We start from the raw sequence: 17,939 nt of genomic DNA, 5'->3' as shown, positions 1-17,939 counted from the left end.
AATGTTACAAAGCACAAAGTGCTGTTTGAATCTAATATGTATCTAAATGGCCAGGGAAGTCTTGCTAGATACAAACAGGTTGAGCTTGCAAAGGGGATCATGGCCATTAAGGCCCCACTTGGACTAGGCCTTGAAGGATGTGCAGGGAATACCAGATCCACTCATGAGTGGTTTCTCTGTTGGGTCTTCAATCTGGCAGAATGAGTCTCCCCAGTGCTCAGTCCTGGGAATTGGGATCTTTACTAGGTCTTCCAGGAGATATTGCTGTGGCTGCTCTAAGAGTTGGTGTTTTGGTCCCCAGATCTAGCTCCTGGGGTCAGCACCGCATAGGCCACTCTGCTAACCTGTGTCTTCCCTGCCTCCCCTATTGTAGCTTTCCAGCCCCTCTTTTGGACCCAGTTTGTATTCCTCAGGCTTGCTGAAGAGAGCTAGGCTCCCAGATGACCTGGCCAATTCAAATTAACTAGGAGTCCCATCACAGCATGTTACAGACTGGTTGACCCTCTGCTGGTGGTACCCAGGCACTCACACTTCCATGCAGCCGAGATAACTAACTCCAGGTATTATTCATGAAGCAGTGATGTGGGGTGGGACTCCCCAGTGGGTGCCCCTTGGTCACCATTTATAAGACATGTTTTACAGCCCGTGTCTTAGATATCCCTGTACCATTGTGGAGAGAAACCAATAATGGTGACAGCCCCTGCTTTAGCCTAACGATCAGAGAGTGAAAGCTAGCTTCTTCCTCTCCTTGGGGGTTACTGTAATAACCCTGACATTGCCGTGAATTGCAATATTGGCATTTAAACAATCAATACACCGGTCAATTCCAGGGATTAAATTGAGCAGGGTTTGATATGTGCAGTGGACATTAATATGCCTTCCCCAAAGCATTGCAAGCCACATGGGGCCATCCGGATGCACAGTGGGTGGATGGGGAGGAAGAAAGGCAAGGTGGGAGGCATCAGACCAGAAAGAGAGGCAGAGAAAGGCCCACACTGGTCTCCCGTATTGCTCTCTGCACTAACACAATGAGCAGTGGACAACCATTTGCACTTCCTGGGTAGCTCTAATGGGGGTGATTTTATTCTTTGATTTGTCTCCTTGGTAAATACAGGCCAAGAGTTGCAGGAAGACATGGGCTCTTGCTTTTCTGTATCCAGATCCTTTTAGTGGTTGTTTGGGAGTCTTCTTCTGGTGACTTGCACAAGTGGCCACTCCAAACATGTCCCCAAGGCAGCAGTGGACAGTAAACGCTGTAAAGGGCCATCTAATAAATCATGCAGGTTTTGCTAGCCATCCTATCTCTGTCATAGCTAATCACCTCTGCTTTTGTAATGTCATAGCAGCCATAGACACTACCCAAATGAGTAAGATTGGCAGTATTGCAATAAAATTTTCTTGGAATTTGAATTTCATATAAGGTTCACATGTTGTGAAATATTCTTCTTTTGATTTATTTTCAACGATTTGAAAATGGGAAAACCAAGCTTAGATCACTGGCCATTCAAAAGCAGGCAGTGGGCCAGCTTTGACCTGTGAGTGATAGTTTGCCAGCCCCTGGCTTAAGAGAGCATGTTCTGCCTACTGATGTAAGGCTGTCCTGAGAGATCCTGTTGATGAGTCTAGAATTCAAAACACATTTCTTGAGCCGAGGCCAGCATGGGCCTTACTGCTTTATCATCTCAGCAAGAGACGCAGACAAGGCAGCCCATTTTATCAACAATTCCTGGAAAGTAAGACTTCCTTTTCCAAATCACAAAAATATTGCTGTTCTCTCTTATTTTCCCTCCTGAATATGAGTATGAAGGGTCTCTTATTCATATGCGTATAAGGTGGATCTCCCTTAAATCTTTTCTCAAAGACGGTCGTGATGAATCTATGTTTACCTATATGTATTATGCCAGTGTGATTTATACACCCATACTCAAATGATAAATGTATAGGGCATGTATATAACATTGAAGAAATAATTTTTTAAAAAGAATAGCACATAGTAGGCCCTCGACAAATGTTTACTCAGTATTTTACACAAGGGATTTTTTAGCACTTCCCACAGCCCTACGAGGTCTTCTCTCCAATGCTTGTGCTCTTCTCCTCCGACAGACGCGTAGCGAAGCCGCCATGACCGTCCTGAGCGGCCATGTGGTGGTCTGTATCTTTGGCGACGTCAGCTCAGCCCTGATTGGCCTCCGGAACCTGGTGATGCCCCTGCGTGCCAGCAACTTTCATTACCACGAGCTCAAGCACATCGTGTTTGTGGGTTCCATCGAGTACCTCAAGAGGGAATGGGAGACGCTTCATAACTTCCCCAAGGTGTCCATATTGCCGGTAAGTCCAAGCTTCCATTATTAATGCTCTTTGCTTCTTTTCATTCACGAAAGAAAATCCCAGATGGATATAGTACTTGTAGCTTTGATCATGTCTCTGCTTCTTCGTCTGGTTCTGGGCCTAAGGACTCAGCCCTTCTCCTCTGCTCTGTCTAGGAATAGCCAAACCCTGGGAGACCTTATTAAAAAAAATTTGCAGCCACGTTCAATTGCTCATCAGGCACAGAGTTTGGCTGGTATCAAATGTGTTAAGCATATCGGTGTCTAAACACTCTACTTTCCCTACCCAGACCCAGTGCTTTGCAACATTATGGTGCTTATAGCATAATTTACATGTGGAACTATTTATATCATTTTATTTATGACATTATGAATGCTTGGAGAAATCTTGGTTTACCATGTTCTGTTTTTAACTAAATGTATTTAGCAGAGTTCTTTATTTCTGCCCTACGAAAGGCCAACCCCCTTCTGCCTGCCAACCCCTACCTTCCAGTCATTTAGAGCCCAGAAATGTTTTCATGAGGTTGTGTGTATACATGCACATGTATGCTTGAGATGTACTTGATTATAAAATGCTGGGACCAAAATCTAAAAAGATCCATTTGAGATTCCATAATTTAGTGTGAGGGCTTGGGCTGCCTGATCTGGGAGTCATGTAACTAACTACTTCCTAATCGTTACTCAATATACTTTCTATAAACTTTAAAATAATTGTAGAGCAGTGTACATTTCAACATTGACAGAATTCTCAAGGTCACAGATCCATGCAAATATCACTTATCCTCCACATCTTCTTCTTGGAGGTTCACATGCCTAAAACTGAGGAACAGGCATCTGATTCTCTATTTCAAGAAGTTGGGGTTTTGTCTCACTTCCAGAAATGAAATCCACGATTTCTATTACTGGCTTCTATAACCTCAGACATGGAAAAAGAAGAGTCCAATAATATAAATCAATAAGGAAGACATAAGAATCTATGCACAAGTAATGCCCATTCATATCTACTATGTATCATAACAAATGCCTGGCACAATTAGACATTCAATAAATCAAGGAGTGAGAAAAATATGGACAGATAATTTTTGGATGCTGGGCCCAATCTCACTGACTTAATGAACACAAGCGGTTAAAAATAGTCACCAGCAGAAAAACAAATAGTTGTATTCTTAGAAGAACCTAAATAGATATATACGTTGTTAATTTCAGAAACTCAAAATATGCTTACATATTTCCATGATTCTCTTCCTCCATGTGCTCTTTTCCATGGTCCTTGGGAACAATGTACTGGAGTTAACAGTATCTTGCAAAGACCATGCTGTTTTTCTGAGACATAGGAGACTGTGTGTGTATGAATGCATGTGATGGGTATGTGTGGAACATTGGGTGTATGTGCAACATTTGCTCTGTATATATGCTTGCTGTATGTGTGTTTCCTTGTGCATGCCCTTGTACACATCCACTCATCTGCTTGCATCTGTATAAATTACTTCCCTATTTGCAGGGCCTTTCTGAGCCCTCCAAAATCTAGCATACTCAAGTACAACTTTTTTTCTACAAAATGGGCCTTCATCTATAACCTCACATATTTCATTGTTTAAACAGGGCCCCACACATAGGGCCAGCACAGAGAAGCACATGGAGTTTCTATGGATATCATTTGTATTTCTTGCATTTTGAAGTCATGTGTGTACAGCTGCACAGGGGTTACCTTCTATCACAATTACTGCTGGATTCCCTGCAAGGTGAAAATGAAAAGAATATGGACAGAGGCAGTTGAGGCTTATGCCAGGCGAAATGATTCAGGAATTTGGGCGGATTTATTTTGTACCCAGAGACCCCTGGAAAAGAGGGGAGACCTCTCCCTCCCTCAAAAGATCCTGCTCCTGAGCCTGGGCTAGTTGCTTCCCAGCCCCGTAGTGCTAAATGCCTCTCTGCCGTGATTGCACTTGGCAGCAGCATCTTGAAGGCTGAGAATAGACTCCCGGTCATAAAAGCCACCAGGTCAGAAAAGAGGGCTGATGGCTTTGACCTCTGCAGCCAAGTGCAGTCTTCCCAGATTCCCCATTATAGGGGGAAGAACCAGAGGAAGGAGGTTGGAAAACCATCTTCCTACAGACAGTGTGTGGAAAGTGACTCAGGCCTCCATGAAGGCAAATCAGAAGCTGGATTCAGGCTGGAGGATCAGGGAGGCTGGTGACTGGCCTTGAACCCCCACATGAGGCCCCTGGATCCCTCTGCCAAGGGATGAACGATTAATTCTGCCCTGGCCTCTCCTGAGGACACAGAGCATGTGGGGGTCATGCTTCTCTCCTCTAACCTCACCTTTCTGTCTTACCAGTATCTATATTCCCTGCCTTTCTGTCATTACCTCCTAGATCTGGGTGTATTTTTTTTTTTCCATTGTTTTTGGTCGTTATGGGATTTTTTAAAAAAAATCTGTTTACTAGCTTATTTATTTTTAATTACTCCAATAATATACAAATACATTCTTGTTATAAAATATTCAAACAAAACAGAAGTGTATAAAGTCAAAAACAAACTTTTCCTTCACCCCCAATCTTATTCCCCTCCCCAGGGGTAATTACGGTTATTAGTTTAGTGTGTACTTTTCTTGAACTTTCTCTCCGAGTGTATGAACATTTATTAATACATTTATACATATATAGCTTTATTTTGTGGGTCTCTTTTTCACATAAATGAAATCGTACTTTCTGAATTGTCTAGACCTTGGATTTTTGGTTTGTTTTCACTTGGCCCCTTTGTCTTTGAGATGCTTCCAAGGCAGAACCTGCATGGAGAACCTTTTCAGTCCTTTTTCCTGCTGCATAGATTTCCATTGTATGTATGATGTATATATGATGCTGTATTGAACTACGCCTAGCTTCTTAGACAATTACACAATTCCCTTTTTTTTTCTTTTTCTCTTTCTTTTTTTTTTTTTTTTTGCTTACTTAAAACATACGCTAAAATTACATGACCTGAGGCTTAACTCCTTTCCTTCTCCCTTTTGCAAGATGTGCATTAATTCTACTCTGTCCCACATCCTCCAAATTGAGCACTGCTTTCAGCCCCACCTCATCACACCATGCTCCTTGGCTATTTCCTCTTGGCTGCCTGGGAAATTCTAGTTGGAGCTGCCGTCTTTTTGCCTGAGACAGAATTGACCTGCTATTAAATAAACAGGCATTTGAAACCCACCCCCTGGTTCCATTCTGAAAGGCAGAGGTTGCCACAGGACAGTTACTTAAATCAAGACAATTTCCAGGCAGGAAGAAGATGTAGAACCCTGGCATTATTCCTTTCCCTCGTTAGTTAGTAATAGCTTGATTGAGTATTGAGAGCAAGCCTAAAATGCTGCCATCAGCACCAACTACCCTTTAGATTAGCACACATCTCCTATTCCCTGGAATGTAGTTAGGCCAGCTTAATGTCAAGGCATAAAAAAGATACTTGTTAAATAATTTCCCAAAGCTCCGGCTCAATCTTTAATTTGTTTTTATTTTTCCCCCCTCTTTCCCTCTCGTCCCTCAGTCTCATTTTTGCTTCTCCTTTTTTTTTTCTCTTCCCTCTATGCCAAAGGGTACGCCATTAAGTCGGGCTGATTTAAGGGCCGTCAACATCAACCTCTGTGACATGTGCGTTATCCTGTCAGCCAATCAGAATAATATTGATGATACTTCGCTGCAGGACAAGGAATGCATCTTGGCGTCACTCAACATCAAATCTATGCAGTTTGATGACAGCATCGGGGTCTTGCAGGCTAATTCCCAAGGTAAGAACAGCCTGTAATACTTCTCTGTTGTGCCTACGGGGGACAGGGGCTGGCAAGAGGGATATCCTTCACTCGGTAATTCAAAGAGGCTCACATCAGCCTGCCTGGTAGTGAAACCCACGGTGGCTGCCATGGCTTTCAAAGAGGCATCTGCTGTCTCTTCTTCCCAGTCTAGGAAGTGGGCTTGAGACCCTAAAACCCACCGTCCCAATAGGCTGCCTTCCCCGAGAATAATGCAGCCTTTAAAATGCCACCCCCTCCGTCTTCCCAATGAGTGGCTTTATGATCAGGGTCGCCAGCTAAATGTCAGAGCGCAGAAATGATGCTGGCTGAACAATTCCCAGTCTTTCTCCCCAGCATGGATTTTTGCTGTTGACCTGTGTTAAGCTTTGCCATTGTTATAGCGGCATAGGGGTGTTAGGCTTTGCGTTATTATGGGCTGACCGAGGGATGCTGGTCTCTGGAGAGTCGGGACTATCTGGACACTGAAAGTCATTGAGCAAGAGGTGAAACTTGTCAGCCCATGCATTTGCTATAAGAGGCACGTCAGTACTAAATGACACACATCTGCCATCTCTCCTCTGCCCTGATCTTCCCTGTCATTTGCTCTGGGATCCTGGGCAGATGGTTACATGACAATGTTGTGTAGGAGTCTCAGGCAGCACTGCAAAACCCCTGCAACACATAACCTCACTAATCAGGGCTGTAGCAGGATGGAAGGTGAAGCCTTTTCCTCTGAGTAACACTTGTGTATGGGCTTGCCAGGAACTGTAGGATCGTTGTCATATGTTGTCTATGGGATGGGTGGCACTGGGGGCCTGATGGGGACCTGAATGCCATCATTCAAGGAGCAGAAGGTAGAGTGTGCACCACTCATGAGAACTATAGCCCACTGGACTGTGAAGCAGCATCCTATTGATAGGATAAAGCTCACCTGGATCGTGCAGCCTAGACCTATGCACTGCATTATCTTTGGTCAAGTCAGCATCACCACCACCTCCTTCTAACATCCCCTCAACACTGCAGCAAAGCCAGGAAGAGTAGTTCTAAAAGCCCCTTCCTGTATGGTTTTAGTCTGGAGTCTTCCAATGAGAGAAGGGTACTAGGGTGAGATCTGAAAATGAGAGAAAAAGAGGCCTTGATTCTGGGGAGGCAGCTGCAGGCAGACCCTGAGTAGATGCAAAGTTCAAAGCAGCTCTCATGTGAGGATTTGAGAACCACTGGTTTTGCCATTGGAGATGGAGATGGGGGTGGGGGCTGCCCCAAGGGTCCTGAGCTTCACAGTACATTCTGGTGAAGTTCAGGAAAACCTTCTCCTTGATGTTGCAAGTGAAATGGCTAATAGTTGCCTCTTTGAATTTTGCTTTTCCAGCCCTTCCCATGGTTGTGTCAACTTCTAGTTTTCATCATACTTAGCATAGAGTGGTTTCTATTCTTGACATAACCCTGGCTGATATAGCCTGAAGCTTGGCTTTGACCTCTCCACTCTACCCTCCGCTGCTTCTCCCCCAAATCTAAATCTTGGTATTCATTTGTTCAGCCATGCCAGTGGCACAAGGCAGTGCTTTCCATGCCCCCCCTGCACAGCTTGCTCATGAAGCCAGAGTGATCAAGGATGTGAGGGGACCGCTGGTCTTCTAGGAGGTGGAAGAGGCAAGCTAGCTTTCAGTTCCTGCCTTTAAGTAGTTGGTCTTTAATGCGTGTCTTCCAACCCACACTCCAGCAAGACACCACTGGGGACCTTGTTAGAAAGGCAGAATTTCCTGCTACCCTAGACCCACCTCATCACAATCTGCATGCTAACAGAGTCCCCACATGACTCATATGCATTGCTTTAAGGCACAGTAAATCTTCACGCTGACAAAACCGGATCTGGTCAACACACTGACCAACCTGACTGGACCCTCCTCTTCTCCTGACAGAAACTCGTAGAGGGCACAGAAAGTAGAAGCAGGGGAAGGGACTCCCTTTGGGTGGAGATGGGAGCTGAGTGGGGGCTAGGGGAAGGTCAGGAAAACACTCCTTTCCCCAGCATGCCTATTTCCGCCCAATTGGATAATTGTGATTTTTGAGATCCTGAATTAGAATCTCAGTCAATCATTTAGATACACATGCATCTGATGTAGGTGTACCTTCCAGCTCTCAGAAACCTTATGCCAGCCCCTCAGATCCTGTATGATGGCCAGACAGGTCAAAGTGCTTCCCCTCCTTTCTCTGGATCTCCATTCAATTCTCAAAAGCCTTTTTTACTGCTTTTAACACAGGAATAAGCAAGAAAAGTAGGTCTTGGTGGGAGAGAAGAAAGGAAAGAGGAGGTCATTTTTCCTACAAAAAGGGCGGTGGTACACACACACACACACACACACACACTCACTCTCATATAAAGAGGCAGAGGATGTGATCTATGGCCAGCCATTGGTGGTTTTCAGAGACTCCTGGTCAGCATTGAATGGAGCACATGTCCCCCAGTAGCCAGAAAGCATTCCATTCAGCTCTCAGTGAGAAACTGTCAAAACTGTAGACCTTTGGGTATTCCCATTGTGGTTCAGTGGAAACAAATCTAACTCATATCCATGAGGATGTGGCTTCGACCCCTGGCCTCGCTTAGTGGGTTGGGGATCTGGCATTGCCATGAGCTGTGGTGTAGGTTGCAGACGTGGCTTGGATCCCCTGTTGCTGTGGCTGTGGTGTAGGCCAATAGCTGTAGCTCTGATTTGACCCCTAGCTTGGGAAATTCTGTACACTGCAGGTAACGTCCTAAAAAAAAAAAAAAAGGAAAGCAAAACCAAACCAAACCAAACCAAAACAAAAAACTGTAGAGCCACTGAGCCCATGTTTCCCCTCATTTTCTTAGTATGCTTGTTCCTGTCTTGCCCTTGGTTTCTAAAACTCCCCTCTGGTGACACTTTGATCTTCTGAAACACAGTGGTCCAGCAGTAGCAAACAACACCTCATCCGAGATGGATGAGCATTGTAAGTTCACCTCTGCATGCTCACCTTACAGCCCACCTGGAATGCCCTCTGGCCTCAGATATATGTGTTACCCTTCATCTGGGCATTTGGCACAACCAAGCTCCAAGTGGATTGGAATTAGAGTACAAAATGGGTTTTGTGTTGCTCTTTTTCATTTTGGGGAACAAATCTGATTTCCCCATGCATGGTAACTACAGAGATTTCTAGCCGCTGCCCCCCCACCTTCATCACTAATAATTCTGCAGTCCTTATGAAACCCATTCCTTTGTTTTGTCTTGAGAGCTATGTTAGCATCTCTCCAGAGCACAGCAGGACAGAAATGTGGACCCAGGGCAGATATGTGTGCTCTCCATCCAGAGAATTCATGCAACCTTATGGCAAGTTGTTCTAACATGAACTGAAACAAGAAAACATGTTTTCACATGGAGGAGGGAGAGTCTTCACTGGGATTTCTGTTCAAGCACTTGCCACGGCATGTTATTTGGTCGTCCAGACTCACAAAACCTCTTTTCCCTCTTCTCTTTTCACATGCCCTTTCAGTGTCACCGTTCTAGCCCACATGGTGTCAGGACCAGCCTAGTCTAGGGATTCTGGACCAGATACTTTCTGAAAAGATCTGAGATGTGATGGCTGGCTGTCAAAAACAATTACAGAGAAAGGTGGCATACCCCATGCTGGACGGTATATCCAATGTGACAGTTGGGTCTATGAGATGCAGTTTTAATATACAGCAGGCAGGACTGCAGTGACAATTATATAAAGCAGGTGAAGCTGCTTCTTGCTGGTCAGCAAACATCAGCTCAGAACCACTTTACAGCTCTTTACCAGCAACTAAGTGCCTTTATTTACAGAGCGCCTGTCACTTCCCTTTGGCTGGAGAGCTGGTGTATTATTTAGCACGCATTTATCTGGGGAAAACATTTCAATTTAAATCAGCTGGTACAACAGTGGCTCTTGCCAGACTCTCTCCCTGTGGTTCAAAAAGACAAGAACTGAGTCTGATCTTGAAAGGGAGGGTGAGTGGAGGGAGGAAGGGGCTATTTTCAGAGAGCCGCTCGACTCAATACCTGAAAGGAAAGATCATGCGATTGAGTTTCCCATTGTGCCCTTTTAAAAATTGAAGTATCGTTGATTTACAATGTTATATTAGTTTCAGGTGTACAAGATAGTGATTCAATACTCTTATGGATTATACTCCATTTAAAGTTATTATAAAATATTGGCTATATTCCCTGTGCTGTGCAATATATCTTTGTGGCTTGTTTATTTTTTACATAGAGTAGTTTGTGTCTCTTAATCCCCTATCCCTATCTTGCCCCTTCCCTTCCTTCTCCCCACTGGTAACCACTACTTTGTTCTCTATATCCATGAGTCTCTTTCTGTTTTGCTATATACATTCACTTATTTTATTTTTTAGATTCCACATATGAGTGGTAACATATAGCATTTGCCTTTCTCTGTCTTATTTCACTGAGCATGATACCTTCTAGGTCCATCTATATTGTTGCACATGGCAGAACTTCAATCTTTTTTGTAGCTGAGTAATATTCCAGTGTGTGTGTGTGTATGTATCACGTCTTCTCTATCCATTTATCTGTCAATGAACACTTAGGTTGCTTCCATATCTTGACATTGTAAATAATGCTGCTCTTGGAGTGCATATATCTTTGTGAATTAGTGTTTTCGTTTTCTTCAGATCTATACCCAGGAGTGGAATTTCTACATGCCATAGTTCTCTTTTTTAGTTTTTTACCATTATGCTTTTATACCAAGTTATGAAATGAACATTTATAGTTTCTTTCTGTGTCATCTTCCAGGGAAGATAAATCTAAAGGGAGAGAAAGAGAAATGAATAGGTGAGTGGTTACCATGTGTCAGGTACTCTAGCACCCAGGGCACAAAGTGGCTACCATATTGGAAAGTGCAGGTCTAGAGCATAGACTTATTGCCTTGCTAAGTGTTTGGAATTTTAGGAAGGTGATGATGATTAAACCCATATTTGAAAAAGATAACAGGCAAAAGTATGAACAGGGTTTAGAGGTAGAAAGAGATAGTGGTATGAGCTATGGAAGAAGACTCCTACAGTGGGATAGAAGGGATAGGACGAGGGCTGACAGAACAGGATAGCTTTAGCCATATTAGTAGTGAGGACTAGACAGAAATTCAGATAGGTTTGAAATAGAGAAGATAGCCCTTGAGGACTGGTTGAAGGGAGGAAGGGTGGATGCAAGGATGAGGAATTGGGAATGTGTTTTGAGGTTGCCCGCTGGGTGGATGTAAAAGTGACTAAGTAAGCAAAGGACCTAGGAGGAGAAACCAGGTCCTGGTTCATTTGAGTTGAAATTTTCTGGAGAATATCCAGCAAGAAGTAAGAACATATGGTTACAGGGATAAAGTTAGATTTAAAGCCATAGACTTGGAGGTCAGTGGTGATGAACTCTGTATAGGCCTTGAGAGTAAATATTTCCTAGGAAGACAAGGCAGGGCACCTAAGAGAAAAGGGCTCAATGTGGAACTTTAGGAAACATCAACATTAAAGGGACAAGCAGAGGAAGAAAATCCAGTGAGAGGGGCTGAGGACAAAGATTTAAGAGAGTAGGAAGTATGAAGCTAATGGTGAAAGGAAGAAGGTTGGATAAATTCCAGAGCAGTGATCCAGAATGTGTCCTAATTAGTTGTCACTATGGGTATTTTCTTGAGTTGACTCTCAGCTCCTCCGGAGGCAAGGACTCTTCCTCATCTTGCTCATCAACATATCTCCAGGCCTTCCAGCACAGGACCTGACTCAGGGTTGACATGAAGAATTTTTAAGACTGAACTGATTAGAAAGGAAACAGTGATGAACACTCTGATACTTTAGAAAAGTCAAGTAGGTGAGGGCCCCCCAAATGGCAGGGGTGCATTTGACCCTCAGGAAGCTCCAGATGATCTTAGCAAGAACAGCTGAGTCACTTGTTGCAGGTAGAAGCCAGCATTGAGGACACTGATGCATTAATGGGTGGTGAGGATTGCAGACCATATATTACTCTTGCAAATGCAGATAAGGAGAGAAATAGGGTATTTCTGAGGTACTCGTCAAAGAAAGGGTTTCCTTTTTGCTTTTAGAACTGGGAGAAATACATCGTATTTGTTGTCTCTGGACTAGGGTGAAGCCCCCTAGAGGGGAAAAGTTTGACGTCATAAGAGAGAGTTGTTAAATGATAGAGAGGGAGGAGTTCCCGTTGTGGCTCAGTGGTTAATGGATCCGACTGGGAGCCATGAGGTTGCAGGTTCAATCCCTGGCCTTGCTCAGTGGACTAAGGATCCGGCGTTGCCGTGAGCTGTGGTCTACGTCTTAGACAAGGCTTGGATCCCACGTTGCTGTGATTCTGGCTTAGGCTGGCGGCTATAGCTCCAATTAGACCCCTAGCCTGGGAACTTCCATATGCCGCTCCTTGGACCTAGAAGAGGCAAAAAAAAAAAAAAAAAAAAAAAAAAAAGACGAAAATAAAAATATGATAGAGAGGGAGACAGAAAGAAGCAGGAGAGATGTGTCCTTAAAAAGGAAAAGGAATGACCCTTGTTCCTATGACTCGGAGAGCTGGATGGGGAAGATGCAGCTGGAGGAAACCTCAGTCTGATGGTTCTTCCTTTCTTCATGCAGCAACCAATTTGGCTTCCCTTGAGAAGTTAGGGGAGTGGGACATGGGGACAGGGAACTGATGGTGATGAAGGTTCAGAGCTGACATCATGGTACCTATGACTGAATCTAGATAAAAGCACCATGAGCTTAGCTGGGGACCATCTGAGGATGGAACTGAGAAGGTGTAATGAAACCTTGCAGTTTTCTCTGAAGTGCTTGGCAGAAAAAGCCCAGAACTAAGAAACTGGCTTTATCTTGGGATGGAGATTCAGAGGAGGCAAAGAATTCCATGGTGCTCTTGAGAGAATACTGAAATGAGTGCCCCAGGGTCTAAGATGACAGGTGGAGAAGTTAAACCACAGTTGGGCCTTATAGGCAGAGAGGCCAAAAATGAAGCAAGAAATAAATCTCTGTGAGGTCAAAGAACAGGAATGTGGAGTAAAGGGGAGGGAGATTCAAAGGATGTGAGGGTTTGATTAGAGAAGAACCTGTGATGAGCTCAGAGAATGAAATATTCTTTGTAGAGTCAGAACAGAGTTTGGCAGTGTTACACCAAAAACAGTTATTTTCCACAAGGACTCTAAGCCCAAAGCAAAGCCCATCTGATCACCACTATCACCACCGCCACCATGCTCACCATCACCACCACTGCCACCAACAGCAACCATAATAATAATGCTAATGCTTCATGAGCATTTCCTGCCACTGTGGGGTAGGCATTTTAACAGCTAAGACATTAGGGTTTCTTAGATCATTAGTTTTCACCCTTGGCTGCACATTGTAATCACTTGAGAAATGTTAAAAATATCAATGCCTGGGTTGCATCTTAGTAATTGTGATATAGATGGTGTGGGGTGGGGTACAACCTGGGCATCAGGAGTTTTCACAGCCCCCTGATGGTTTCCAAGTACAGCTAGGGTCGAGAAACATTGCTCAAGGTGGTCCTCAGGGGAGGTGGAGGAGGTAAGAAGGTGATCATTTTGATTGTAAGAGGAGGAAACTTGTCTACGGCCATACCTCCCTGAATGCGCCCAATCTCACCTAAAGAGGAGGAAACTGAGGCTTAGAGAAGTTAAGTGATCATTTTAACCTGGGTCTCTTGGCTTCTGGGGCATCCTAACCTTTACACCACTTTGCTCCTTTAGAACAATTATCTTAACCTTTTGGTCTGCTTCTTCCTTTCATGTTGTTTTGGATGGTCATTAGCTTTCCCAGTACCGAAAATCCATAAATAGAAAAAAAATGGTTTAGAGAACCAAGCTCTGCTTTCTACCCAGCTGGCTTTATTTGTCATTATGTTTCTATCATAGAAACATGTCTCAAGGTGATAACTAAAGGGTATTAGCTGCTCAGTGGACAGGCCTCCTTGACCAGTAGCTTTTGAAATATGGCAGGGCTGAGATCCAGCACTACAAAGCTATTAAACAACAATATTGCTCACCTCCAAAGCTAGCAGCATGCTCCTCGCCGTGTCTGGGTCTCTTCAAGAAGATGGAGCATATACCAATGCCTGGGCTAAATTTGGGTGATGGTGTTAAGGTTCCTCTCTTGTTACCCTTGCTCTTATATCTTCTGCATTCATCTGATTCATGCTACCTTTCTAGAAGGTGTCAACCCAGTTCCATGAACATTGTTCAGACTGTGCATGGCAGCACTGCTAGGGAGTCAGGGGTCATGAAGCACATTCCTGGTCTTTGCCACCCTAGGCAAGTATATAACTCTGCTTCAGAATGCTGGTTTATTACTGTGAGAGAATTACCATCCATGAAGGCTAACACTGGGGATGGGAAGAGAAAGAGTGGGTTTAAGAGACACTGGAAAAACTACATAGGATTTCAGCAGGTGGAAACGAATAGAACTGGCCACAGTCAGAAGAGCAGAAGTAAGGAGACAGGTAGCTGGGCATCTGTTGGAGGGACATCAAGAAATACAGTTGGGTAGGAATATGTTCCTCATGGGGAACATGAGGCTGAAGGGTTGGGCATTGAGGAACTTTTTTTTTTTTTTAGTTAGGAAGCTGTAAATAATTTTTTTGAGTCTATGGGTTAGAAAGCTATAAATAATTCAGTAAGCACCAGGGAGCTACAGAGGTTTCAAAGCAAGAGAGTGATGCAGTTAGACCTGAGCTTTAGGAAGAAGGATCTGATGGCCCTATGAAGCATTGTTTGGAATGAGAGAGAGAGGACACATGGATACAAGGCAAGAACAATGCTTATCCAGGAGGAGATCAGGAACCTTGAACTGGGAAAAAAACAGGGAGAGCTAATGTGAGATGAGTCTATATAAAATAGATTGCCTGGAAGGGAGCTTCCTTCCTGGTGATGGAGGACAGTGGCTGGGCATGGGCAGAGGCTTATGGAGTAGAGAGAATGGCCACAGGGAAAAAAAGTGTTGACTGTGTTGGGTTTTAGTTATGATTCATTTCCTTGTGGACTTGGTGGAAAACCCAGATGGGCATGGGAAGCAGATGGATGGACATGAAATCTTGAATCCAGGAGAGAGTCACAGTTATGGATATGCCCCATTGCTCATGCTCTAGAAGCAGAGAAGGACCTCGTAGGAGAGGATGAGGAAAGAGGAAAGAGACTTGAAAGGCAGCAGCCCGAGGAGCATCTTAGAACAGAGGAAATCATTGGTAGAAGCTACAAAACTGCAAGCTGAGCTGGGTTCCCCATGTCCTTGGGAAGGGAGCATGTGTCTCAAACTCAGAACACATGTCCACTGCCTGGTTTTCCTTACCACCTCTAAATTTATTTTTCTACATTTTATACCTCTTTATGGCGACATGTTTAAAAAGAAAAACTGAGAGTGGACTTACAAAAACACACCAGCAGGCATGTGTGCACACACACACATATACACATACATATACTCCACAATTCCTCCAGCCCTCCATGACTCTCAGGCACAGTTACACTAAGTGATGTCCACATATAAGCAGCCACTCTCTCTGTCTGCATTTCCACAGAGGTTAAGAGCCTTAAGTAGGGAATGACATTTTTCTTTGGAAGCTGTAATCCTTAGAGAGACAGCATTAATTGGGAGCATAGGGTACATCCTAAACTCTGAGATTGCTTTCACTGTTCCAGAGAAGAAAATGTGCCTTCTGTTTTATATCTGTGGGAGATCATGTGGATTAAGATCGCTAAATTATGTTAGACAACAGGAGTCAGGATTCAAAAGGACCTTCCTAAACTGGAACTTTGGGATGAAACCAACAGGATGGAGTGGAATGAAGACCGCTGAGCATTAAGTTTCAGATAATTACTCAAGACAGGCTGGATAAACCTTGCTGATAGAAGCGTAATTTATTTGGAGCTGTGATTGTTTCATTCTGGTCAATCCGAGAGGGAGTGTGTCAAGACCTATGAAGATTTGAAGGAAGGCCTTGACAAACAGGGAATGCTGCCAAGGGGATGGCCAGAATGGGGAAGTGCTTAGACTCCATGTCACTTGTCCAGTGGTTAAGCGAAAGGGGTTAGGGGACTGAAAGAGCTATTTTATCTTCTACTCCACTGGATAAAACCAGGACCATTGGCTAATCATTAAGGAGAACCACATTTTCACCCAAAGTCAGAAAGGCAGGTCCAGCCCAGAATGGGCTGCCTAAAATTGCAGTGAGCGTCCTAGCACCACAAGACCGCCAAAGGAGAATTCCCGGCATGGTGATCTTTGTGATGGTGGGGAAATTGGATGAGTTCTGTGGTCCTTTATACCTGAGAGTCTCTGGTGCTTCCTTAATTTTGATGACGTGGAGCTCTGTGTTTTAGACGATCTGCATTCTTACTCCAGAGGGAGAGCTATACCGTTTGGTGGAATTGGGGTCATAACAGGCCTTTTAGTGGAAACTTCCAGGTCCTTCCAGAATGGCACTGTCTTTGTGTCTAAGATGGGGAGCGGCCTGCTTTGGGGTGAGCAGCTGCACATCTGGCTTTTCCATTACTTTGACAGACCACCCCCATCTTCAGCTCCCATGTCACCCCTCAACGCCTGCCCTTCCCAGTTTTCTCCCTCTTCCACTCGCCTCCCCCCACACACCCAGGCTGCTCTCACTTGCAAACGTATCCTCACACACATTCTCCCTCCCTGAAATCAGAGAAGCCTTTTTTCAGCTGCTCCCATATAACATTTCATTACCGCAGTCTTCTCTCTCAATTCTGAAACAGTGGTGGGGGAGAAGTCATTTCTCTTTATACCCACCAAACGAACAAAAGCTCAGCGCTAAAATATTTTTCTTCAGTTGTAACTGAAACGGCTGTTGGCTCCCGTCCCAAAAACCAGAAAGACAATTATACTTAACTGTTTAGAGATTTATAAATACCACACTGGAGTAGCCTCTAGGTAGTAACTTTAGATACCCAGCCCAATAATTTTCTTTTATTGGTTTGTGATTTAGATCTTATTTTGCGTCCTCTATAATAAGAGTAGTACATTTCATTAAAAGAGCTTACTAAACAATAAAGAAAATCTGGCTTAGGGCTCTGAGCGGGTCTCAAGTACAGAGAGGGGCCTGCCCTGTTCCATTTCTTCTGTGGACATCACAAGACAGATCTTAGCACAATGGTGCAGATGTATTTCAGCAAAGCAGCCATAGCAGCCACTTTCTAAATGACTTCAACTTGGGAGAATTTTTCCATCACAGCATATTTCACCGCATGAGGGATGAAGACCGCCATCCGCTATTCTGGCAATAGATTCCCAGTGAAGGAAACAAGGAAAAACAACCACCACCGCAACAATAACTGGAGCAGGAGGCTGAGGAACATGGCTAATTTCTGAATCTGTGAAGGCTTTCAGGCCCTCTGTGACTGGCAGTCTTAGCTAGGGGAGTGGATATGGGGAAGAAAAAGGAAAAAATGGACTGTATCACCTAGTCCTTGCAACGGCCTGCGGAGTGGCTTCAGTTCCCCGCTCAGGCTGTGCCCTTCTTGGGGCAACTGCAGTGAAAGGAAATCTGAGCTTCAGAGACAGAAAACAGATGTGGGGTGGTGTTGGGGTTGGGCTGACCTCATCGTCCCAGCGTCAGGCCTCCATGAGCTGCTTTGCTACTCAAAACTCATGTGCCTCATTAATGCTCCTTTTAAAAAAAAATCATAATTCCTTCTTTTTTCCCCCAAGTGAGTCATGCAACAGGTACCCTCATAGACCATCTCTCATTTCATCTCCCTGATAACCTGCTCAGGCAGAGGTAGTTTATCTCTACTTTACAGATGAGAAAATGGAGGTGTGGGAAAATTCAGCCACT

The 17,939-nt window shown here is 44.2% G+C and overlaps 1 protein-coding gene across 50 annotated transcripts in view; it reads left to right on the top strand.

Annotated features, from left to right (window-relative positions):
- KCNMA1 (potassium calcium-activated channel subfamily M alpha 1) overlaps positions 1–17,939 on the top strand; it is a 760,956-nt gene that overhangs the window by 680,191 nt on the left and 62,826 nt on the right. For all 50 annotated transcript variants that reach the window (XM_021072164.1, XM_021072146.1, XM_021072135.1 and 47 more), the window contains 2 exon segments: positions 2,104–2,328; positions 5,907–6,099. In XM_021072164.1, coding sequence (XP_020927823.1) covers positions 2,104–2,328; positions 5,907–6,099 — 418 coding nt within the window.

The sequence above is a fragment of the Sus scrofa genome, chromosome 14, assembly GCF_000003025.6.
Source record: "Sus scrofa isolate TJ Tabasco breed Duroc chromosome 14, Sscrofa11.1, whole genome shotgun sequence".
In the NCBI taxonomy this organism is placed as follows: domain Eukaryota; kingdom Metazoa; phylum Chordata; class Mammalia; order Artiodactyla; family Suidae; genus Sus; species Sus scrofa.
This window is presented reverse-complemented; position numbering and strand designations above follow the sequence as displayed.